The sequence below is a fragment of the Amphimedon queenslandica genome, unplaced genomic scaffold (genome assembly GCF_000090795.2).
Source record: "Amphimedon queenslandica unplaced genomic scaffold, v1.1 AMPQUscaffold_13363, whole genome shotgun sequence".
NCBI classification, from domain to species: domain Eukaryota; kingdom Metazoa; phylum Porifera; class Demospongiae; order Haplosclerida; family Niphatidae; genus Amphimedon; species Amphimedon queenslandica.
In genome coordinates this window covers 21,565-31,936 of record NW_003546401.1, presented here as the reverse complement: position 1 = coordinate 31,936, position 10,372 = coordinate 21,565, and the positions used below count along the sequence as shown (strand labels likewise).

At 33.1% G+C, this 10,372-nt stretch overlaps 2 protein-coding genes across 2 annotated transcripts; one reads left to right on the top strand and one right to left on the bottom strand.

Annotated features, from left to right (window-relative positions):
- Positions 1-2,343: 2,343 nt before the first annotated feature.
- LOC100638856 (plasminogen receptor (KT)-like) lies at positions 2,344-6,611 on the bottom strand. Its single transcript, XM_003387149.2, has 4 exons — positions 6,448-6,611; positions 6,292-6,377; positions 3,826-3,980; positions 2,344-2,550 (listed from the first exon to the last, which is right to left on the bottom strand). The coding sequence occupies exons 1-4, from the start codon at positions 6,538-6,540 to the stop codon at positions 2,447-2,449; spliced, it is 438 nt and encodes a 145-aa protein (XP_003387197.1). The 5' UTR covers positions 6,541-6,611; the 3' UTR covers positions 2,344-2,446.
- A 1,156-nt stretch (positions 6,612-7,767) lies between these two features.
- On the top strand, positions 7,768-10,303 carry LOC109582699 (apicidin F cluster transcription factor apf2-like). Its single transcript, XM_019997570.1, has 4 exons — positions 7,768-7,884; positions 8,415-8,460; positions 9,469-9,710; positions 10,192-10,303. The coding sequence occupies exons 1-4, from the start codon at positions 7,846-7,848 to the stop codon at positions 10,294-10,296; spliced, it is 432 nt and encodes a 143-aa protein (XP_019853129.1). The 5' UTR covers positions 7,768-7,845; the 3' UTR covers positions 10,297-10,303.
- The last annotated feature ends 69 nt before the right edge of the window (positions 10,304-10,372 follow it).

Here is a 10,372-nt window from a genome sequence, read left to right as displayed (position 1 = left end):
AAGAGTAAGTGTATATACAACACTATCATTAACTGATATCATTGTAGGCTCTAAAGTATCTAAAGCTATATCTCTCTCAGTTGTAGAACTAAAAGGAATGAGATCAGGATTTGCCCAGTTCATTTCTGCCATGGTATCATTCACTTCAGGAGCTAATATCAATGTACAGGTTAATGAAAAGGAAGAAGAATGATCCAATGGCATCATAACTGGCCCTTGTACTTCAATACTGACAACTGAAAAAAGATTTATTAATAAAATACATTAGTAGCTACATTATACCTTGAGGCACAGTAACAGTGATTATTTCACTAGGTAAGTCTTCACCAGTAGCTACTAGTCTAATATTATATTCATCATCAGGACGTAATGAGAGAGACAGCTCAGTATTTGTAGTATTAGCATTGATAATAATACCATTACTGTTATTAACAAAGACATGATACTGAGGAGTAGCACTTATCACTGCTGAGGGAGACCAGCCTAGTGTAACTGAGGGAAGACTATCTCTACTGTAGACCAAGTTTGATGGAGATCCAGTTACTAAAAGAAAAAGTAGTAGCTAAAACAATCTGATAAAACTTACCAGTAACATTCCTCATTGCCATATTAGTAGATACTAAAGGTGTAGTTGTAATTCTGTCAGTAGTAACAGAAAATTTGTACAGGCCAGACACTCTCATTCTAAATATTACTGATACTTGTACTCGTACATCATTATTAACTGGTGTTACAGTACGTATCAGATCATTATCAGATACATTAAACTGGTTTCCATTATCAACAGAGCAAGTGACTATTGTTGGTGATCTATTAGTGACATTAAATGATAAACTAAACACTGGAGGATCAGCATCAACTGATGAGAGGAGCTGGAAGGAGGGACCACTACTAATAATTGGGAGTTCTGTATAATGAGAAAATTGAATAAAAGTATTATAAATTAAACTTACCGTCATCTTTAAAAAAATCTCCATTACCATAAGCAGCAACATACAGTGTCTGATCAATTCCTTCTTCATTAGGTATAACACAACTGTATAGTCCTTGAATACCTCCTATTCCTCCATTTCTTAACAAACCAATTTGACCAGTAGCAGTGTTGTTAGCAAACAGAGGCCTAGGATCATCATTTCCATCAGCAGAACCAGGTGGTACAGTTGTTCGGTCAGGATTATACCATGTTCCTATCATATTCTGATTAAGAGAACTCTGACACCACAAACCATCATTCTGACCATCAGGATCAGAACCAGTACCAATATCATTATCAGCTTGATCTATATCTCTATCATGAAACAGACCAGCAGCTATCATTGAGAAATTAGCAATAGTCACATTCTCCTCACCAAGAAACAACCTCACACCTATCAGTCTTAGATAATAAAATTGATGATTATTAAATACTGACCAGTAGTTGGACGAGGAGGTAGTGAACCAAAAAACGGTTGACCTGATACATGAAGTACCAATGATAAGAGAAAAAACCAAGACATTACTATTTCTCTTTATTCTATAAACTGCTTACTAAAATATTAGTCCAGGGTCGGAAGCACAAATGACTTATTACTACTGAGAGTTGTAGTACATCAATACAGTTATGATGAATGCATAGTAGTTCCCACAACGTCTATAAAAAATTCTATACTTGCTGGCTTACAACTAAATATTAGTAAAACACTATGTAAGCAATTCTCCATAAAATTGTACTACTATCAACACTACTACTGTAGCAAAATTAAATACCAGAAAAGCAAAAGTGGTCCAAAGTTGATCAAAAGTGGGGGGGGAGGGGAGTCAAATTTTGACTAAATTACACGAAGATCTAATCCATGCAAGGAGACCTGATAGTAATCTTTGGATAGAAAATAACAATTGCACGTCACGAAGTAATTTTGACCACATTTAGGTCAAAAGCATAATTTTCTTGATTTTAGTGAGATAACCTCTTATTTAATGATAAGATTAAGTTACAATATCCCTCTATACATCACTGTAATACTGTTTTCTAAAAGTTCCACGGGCACCTTTTTTTCAAGGGCTATAAATTTCGCGGATTTCACAATTTTTTGATGATTCGTGAAAATAATTACTATTACTTCCGCGAAAATCAAATTATTATGACACAAAATGGCAGAAGGCATAAATTCACAAAAATTAAATCCACAAAATATATTTAAATATATTTTAGGCAAACTTGCGAAATTACAGCCCTAAAAAATGTTGCACTACACGGTACCTAATACCTCCTATTAGAGTACCTGATTATGTACATGTGCCTGAGCTAGTACATGTATGTATGATCCACTGTAAAGGTAATACGCTCAAGTATTGCTTCAAAAGTTTGATATTTTATATATAATCCGTTGTCAAAAAGTAATCATTGAGCTACAGCAATTATCTTGAACAAAAAATCTACTATTGAGTTCTCATAAATTCTAATAAGTTACTTGGATTTGCTTCTTTCTCTGTCGATCATTGCCACTGAGAGTGGCTCACCAGGTAATCTCAACAACCCGGTCTCATTTGATAATATTTTATCAGCATCATCTGGAAAATAAGAAAAGTGTATCATTAAAAGGAAAAGAAAAAATACCGTATAGTGGAAAATTTTCGTGGCCCAAAATTTTCGTGGATTTCGCGTTTTTTTCAAAATCCGCGAAAATCAATTCTATACGGTTTAAGATGGCCAAAATGTAGAAACCACAAAAAAGCCACGAAATTAATTTTTGGACAGATCTGTAAAAATTTTGGGCCACAATTTTTTGCTATACGGTAGTGTGAGTTTAGTAAAAATAGGGATACTGGGCAGGCATGTGAAGTATTGAGGTTGAATTTCTATCCTGGATAAAATACCGAATGCAAAAAAAGTAAAAATTCATTCATGTATCTGTAAATAATAAAATACATGCACATGTGACCCCAATACAATAACTATCAAAACCACAAAAATTTACTCCCCAAACAATATTTTCTAGGATTTCCATAATTATTAATGTACATGTACATCTGTAAATGTGTCTTAAACAAAGTATAGTGAAGTACAATACATGTACATGTAGATGTGAATACATGACATACATGTACTTTAAGGCCTTTCTACACTTGTCTAGTTTGGATCCAGAATCAAGACAAAATCCAGGATTAAAGCAGGATTAGCTTGTTCACACTTGTCTTGAATCAGGATTGAAGCTAGATCCAGTCAATCCACATTCAGAGGTGGATTGAAATGAATTGATCTTAATTAAATATTCATAACCTGTAGAAGCCAATGCAGTTTAATTCACTTTTAATTCTTCAAAGTAGCTTAGTGTGAACACAACCAAAGAGGATTCTATTTTAGTAGGTTGCAATTCTGGATCCAAAGTGGACAAGTGTAGAAAGGCCTTTACTTAAAGGGACACATTCACGGAAGCACATCATCTTGAAAAACTGGCCCGTTTTTCAAGATGACATTATTAATGATGACGTGTAGTGTTGATAACTATTCATATCGAACGGCCGCACCCCTAAAAATTAAGGCAAAATGGCTACTCGAGTGGCTACTTGTAAATATTCCTGGTGTTTCTTCACTAAAAAGAGTATCTTAGGGTAGCAAAAGAGCTGATTCTGGTCAAGAGAAGTGTTCTAGAGATGCCTACTCCTGGTTCTACACCTGATTGCTCTGTCTCTACTCTCTACACATGTCTAAACACGTGTTATAACTATTAATTAATGATCTGTTGCACGCCCAATTTAATGTTTACTTCCTCTACAGTAACATGTGCATCTATTTCTGTGAACATGTCCCTTTAACATGTACATGTACATTTTGGTCCGACTCACTTAGTATCCTCTCCATTTTGTTTCCCAGTGCCATGTCTGCTTGATATCCAACAAGGAATGTTAATGGAATGAGAGGAGACAGAACTGCTGGGTTTTTAGTCTTAGCAAAACCAGCGATCATACCAAGTGTAGCTGTCACGTAAAAACCAGCATACCTATAATGATGATAATGAAGGAATATTAAAGGGGCAAGGAATATCAAAGGGAAGTGGGGAACAGCTATAGTAAAGCAGTTCCTTAAAAACAATACACATATACATGTATAATAGAAAAATTGGTTCATTTTTTTAAAATGCTCATAATTCAAAAAACAATTGTCGGAATTAGCTCAAACTTTCTACACAGCATAAGGACATCAATATGTATCAGAAAATTTAATAAAAATTGAGGGTGATTTTGGAGCCATTTTTTGGAAAAAACCATGGGCTAGAGCCTTGGGTAATTTTCAGAAAATGGCTGTTTTTTTTTAATATTAATAACTCAAAAAATATTCATCAGAATTAGCTCAAACTTTCTACACAGCATAAGGACATCAATATGTATCAGAAAATGTAATAAAAATTGGGGGTGATTTCGGAGCCATTTTTTGGAAAAAACCATGGGCTATATAGCCTTGGGTAATTTTCAGAAAATGGCTGTCTTTTTTAATATTAATAACTCAAAAAATAATTGTCGGAATTAGCTCAAACTTTCTACACAGCATAAGGACATCAATATGTATCAGAAAATTTAATAAAAATTGAGGGTGATTTCGGAGCCATTTTTTGGAAAAAACCATGGGCTATAGCCTTGGGTAATTTTCAGAAAATGGCTGTTTTTTTAAATGGTCATAACTCAAAAAATATTTGTCAGAATCAGCTCAAACTTTCTACACAGCATAAGGACATCAATATGTATCAAAAAATGTAATAAAAATTGGGGGTGATTTCGGAGCCATTTTTTGGAAAAAACAATGGGCTATAGCCTTGGGTAATTTTCAGAAAATGGCTGTTTTTTTAAATGGTCATAACTCAAAGAATATTCATCAGAATCAGCTCAAACTTTCTACGCAGCATAAGGACATCAATATGTATCAGAAAATGTAATAAAAATTGGGGGGTGATTTTGGAGCCATTTTTTGAAAAAAACCATGGGCTATAGCCTTGGGTAATTTTCAGAAAATGGCTGTTTTTTTAAATGGTCATAACTCAAAAAATATTTGTCAGAATCAGCTCAAACTTTCTACACAGCATAAGGACATCAATATGTATCAGAAAATTTAATAAAAATTGAGGGTGATTTCGGAGCCATTTTTTGGAAAAAAACCATGGGCTATAATTTTCAGAAAATGGCTGATTTTTTTAAATGGTCATAACTCAAAAAAATATTTGTCAGAATCAGCTCAAACTTTCTACACAGCATAAGGACATCAATATGTATCAGAAAATGTAATAAAAATTGGGGGTGATTTCGGAGCCATTTTTTGGAAAAAACCATGGGCTATAGCCTTGGGTAATTTTCAGAAAATGGCTGTTTTTTTAAATGGTCATAACTCAAAAAATATTTGTCAGAATCAGCTCAAACTTTCTATACAGCATAAGGACATCAATATGTATCAGAAAATGTAATAAAAATTGAGGGTGATTTCGGAGTCATTTTTTGAAAAAACCATGGGCTATAGTCTTGGGTAATTTTCAGAAAATGGCTGTTTTTTTTAAATGGTGATAACTCAAAAAATATTTGTCAGAATCAGCTCAAACTTTCTACGCAGCATAAGGACATCAATATGTATCAGAAAATGTAATAAAAATTGGGGGTGATTTCAGAGCCATTTTTTGGAAAAAACCATAGGCTATAGCCTTGGGTAATTTTCAGAAAATGGCTGTTTTTTTTTTAATATTAATAACTCAAAAAATAGTTGTCAGAATCAGCTCAAACTTTCTACACAGCATAAGGACATCAATATGTATCAGAAAATGCAATAAAAATTGGGGGTGATTTCGGAGCCATTTTTTGGAAAAAAAACATGGTGCCAAGTGTCTCTGTCCCCCTAATTACATTGTAAGTCAGAGCCATAAAAATGCTGAAAAAGCCAGTAAATGCTGAGAAAGAATGTTTTCCTACACGTTTCCTCTGTCTTTCCTACATGTTTCCTTCATTATTAAAATTAGTAATTCTTTAGCCAGTTATTATTAATTAGTTTATAATTAAAACTATAATTGATGGATTTCGCGGTCAATAATAATTAGTTTATTATTGCAAGCTTGACAGAATCATTTTTAAAAAAGGTCGTTGTCAATAGCCAATTAAAATTTCGACGCAAACGACATTTGCAAGCTCAAGTTTTAGCAAATGAAACCAGATTACCCTCCCCCATTCACTAAATTTCACCCAAACAAAATTTTTAAATTAAAAGTTTGCCACACCCATTCATTATAATTAATTATTTTGATAAGAACTACCCGGTAATTTTTATTTTATTCATACCAGTTGAATGCTTCCCTAGCCATCGACAGCTGCTGTGCCACTCCCTTGTTCCTCATTTGTACTTGCATCATCATTTGACGCTCCATCTGAGAGACAGAAGTGAAAAAATAGCCTCAAAATAGGGCCAATCATACATTCTAGGAAGAAAGAAATTACCTGCATCTTCTGAGCGGAGAGCTGAAATTCTTGTTGCTTTTTCATATTCTCGTCCATCACATTGCTCATAGGTTTTGTGAAAAAGCTACCCATCTTTTTGTCTGAGTTTTAATTATGAGTTTGATGACCTTTGGCACTTATGAGACTAATTTCCGTTTCCGTATATTTTTAAAATGAAATTTTAAACCAACAAATCTGCGGGGGCGTAAAGATTTGGGTTGTACAGTACTTGCTCTTTTGTTTTCCAGGATGCTATTGTAAAGTATTATATAAGAAGGTAAAAACCATTGAATGTACATAATAATTCTTAAAGTAGATCTAAAATTTTACTCAAATCAAGTTCAATCTGATGATCCAGTTAAATGTTAGTCTCGTTAAATGTAGCTATTTCAGATTGGACGACTCTGAGAGGCGATAATTTTAATATTAGTAGCACAAGATATATTATTATGCTTTGTCTTTCAAAGCCTACACATATAACGATGGGTTAATATGATAGCACTGTGTCACACTGTCACTCCTAATAGCAACTTCAGATGACATCATTCACAGTTATAGCTACATTTCCTTGATATTTATGATGAGACGGAAAGAAGTCTATCTCTGCTCAGACTCAATGTCCCAGTAATGTAATAAATTTTGATTAGAACAGAGGCACCATGAATGTTTGGACAATCACATCCTCTATAATTTTCCCCAGGATGTGGCACTACTATAATTTACTATTGGTAGGATTACTGGCACTGCATGATGCATAGTCTAAGTAATAGATTAATAAAATTTGAATTTATCATTTTGCTATTGTAGTGCTTTAAACATTAGCACTTCTAATCATTATGTGCATCGAATCTGGTTAGTGCCTATTAGCGATAAGCTCTCCTTTATCACATAGCTCTGTTAGCAGTCTTCAGACACAACACTTGAATATCTTCACACACACACACACACACTTGCTATTTAATAAGTATAATAGTATTAATAGTATTACTGTGTCCTCTATACTTAGTTAACACATGATAATGTTAAATAGACTATGTTAGTACTACATGCTACATGCATATTTAATTTTATTAAATCTGGTGCAAGAAAAGGCCTTAAATTGTGTTTTAACTGTGTTTATTATGAATAGGGAATCTATGAAATAGAATTAATAGGTCTATTAGCTAATCCAGCAGTAATAAATCGGTTTGAAAAGCCATTGCGATCATGCTTGCCATCAGGCTACTTTGAAGGGTCATGCAGTGGTCTTGAAAGCTGCTTGATAACAGAAGCAATATAATTTTGTGCATAACAATTAAACACTAATCATGAGTGGGTGTCAGGAAGTAGTCATGTATAAATAGGCCACAAGCTGGTCAGACTGCAGGTTGTCTTCTTACTCTTGAGTTGGCTCAAAGAATGGCTAGAAGAAAGGCTGATGTTGCTATTTCGATGGAAGTAAGTTGTTGTATAGTCTTTTACTTTCAGTTGTGATGCATATATCACCTCTTATGCTTGGCTGCTGCTATCCATTTGGCAAATTTGTTGCTAGTATCTTGGACAACATGTTGCTTAAAATACTACTTTATGCACTGGTTGAATCGCTTGATCCAAATGTTGCATAAAGTAGTACTAGATTTCAGGTAGCGTGCTGTCCAGCCTGCAACATTAAAGCCCCCTACACTAAGCAAAACATGCTGCTTGCAACATCTGTGGTTACTTTGATCTGTAAGCAACATGTTGCCAGAAATAGAAGGCTGTTCTATTTCTGGCAACATGTTGCTTACAAGTCAAAGTAACCACAGATGTTGCAAGCAGCATGTTGCTTAGTGTATGGGGCCTTTAAAGGTACTGCCTATGGATGATCAGTTTAAATGTAATGTTTTCTGGAGTTATACATGCTATGTCCCTCCAGCTCCTCTCAAGTGCTTTACTTCTCTTCTTTATATTCTATCATTTTATTGCTATTTTCTTTCTCTTTCTCATAGCATCTGGGAGGTGGCCCTATAATCATTAACAGCAGGAATGCTACTGGTAAATTGAATAATGTGCTACCTGTACAATATCTTGAATACTTAGTAACTATTATGATAAATATTGTAATCAGTTATAAGCGTTTTGTAGTTACGATAGAGACCATATGCATGTGGCAAAATTCTCATGGTGTATTTTATACCGTATATATACCAGGATTTGTTGATGAGTAAGAAATTGATGAAAACAGTAAATTTCCCTGTTGGTGAGTTTTAATTTGATGAATAATAGAAATTTGTGCCTTTGTGTAAATTTGGTACAAAGTACAAATTTTGACAGCTATAAAATTTGATGTTTTATTTTAAATTGTCAATTCATCAAAATGCAACCTTTTTCAATAAATCCTGCTATACGGTGTGCACAAGTAATCTTAATTACTATGCAAATTGGAAAAATAGTTATTCCCCATTAGTGTTGACCCTATATATTATATATATTGACCCTAACACAGACAGAACTGAATATTTATTCTAATGGAGAAGTGCTAGCCAATTCAAAATAGCTATTTATCCTAATCGAGAAGTGCTAGCCAATTCAAATAGCCATGAAGTCTGTGCATGTATAGTTAAGCATTGATGCCCAAGTCATTGTGTACAAAATGCTCCTCTATAATGTGTTATCAAAACTGTGTTAACTTATAGCAGAGCAGAAAGTTTGATATAGTTTCTTCCACATTGCTATGTATATCTGGGGCGTTGCATGTATGCATGTGTTGTATGAAATATCATACAGTAAAGCACTTTTTGAGATTTTGTTGAATTTGCATTCTTTACTTTGGCAATTTTTTTTGTATACACGTGCATTACTGAGTATGCACATTAATGAGTGGCGGTTTTAATCATGGTAATTTTGTTTGCAAACCGCCAATTATCAAAATAAAACTCTACCAAATTAAAGCGCTATACAGTATTTAGTATTGAAACACAATGTTAAGTTCAAGTTATTATGAATATACTATAAAGTTTCAGGCATAAGCTACACTTTTTTGAAATTTTGAATATTTTACAGATAAAAATGGTCGCACAAAACTTCACAGAGCTTGTATGAATAGTGACTATGATAAAGTTGCTGAATTGTTACAGAAGGAAGGAGTGAATATTATTGCTACTGATAAAAACAAGAGTACACCACTTCATCTTGCTTGTACTGCTGGTAATGAAAGAATCGTGGATCTTCTTATTAAGAAAATTGCTGACCGTCTTGCACCTGCTTTGCAAAGAAATTTTATCAATTCAACTGATGGAAATGAAGTAAGAAATACAATAATAGTAGTAATATTAATAATGCTAATTTATCTTTATTATTATTTATTACTATAATCAAAGCTAGCCTTACAGTCATGTTATTGTTATTATTATAAAATAAATTTTAAGAGTATAATTGAAGAGAGAGCTCAAAAAATAAACTGTAAAGGAAAAACAAAAATAAAAAACAAAAATGAAAGAACAAAAACAATAACAAAAAATAAATAAAAAGGAAAGCAATAAGATTATTATTTTATTATTATGAAGCAAAGTGTGAAAGGGAGGACATAAAATACAAGAACAAAAAAACATACAAAAGGAAAGCTAAAAAATAAATAATAGACATACAAATATAAATAATTTATCATTATTATTATTGGGTATTATGTACTTTTGCTATTATTATTATTATTATTATTATTATTATTATTATTATTATTATTATTATTATTAGTATTATTATTAGTATTACTAATATATTTTGTAGAACACACCACTTGGTATTGCCTGTTATAAAGGACATACCCAGGTAGCTGAACTGCTATTGAACCATGGAGCTGATATCAACCACACTAATAGCCAACAAGTATGAGACATTANAGAGTGGAGAGAGAGAGAGAGAGTGATGCATCTGCTCTATATACACTTAAAAATAATGAGTAGAATTT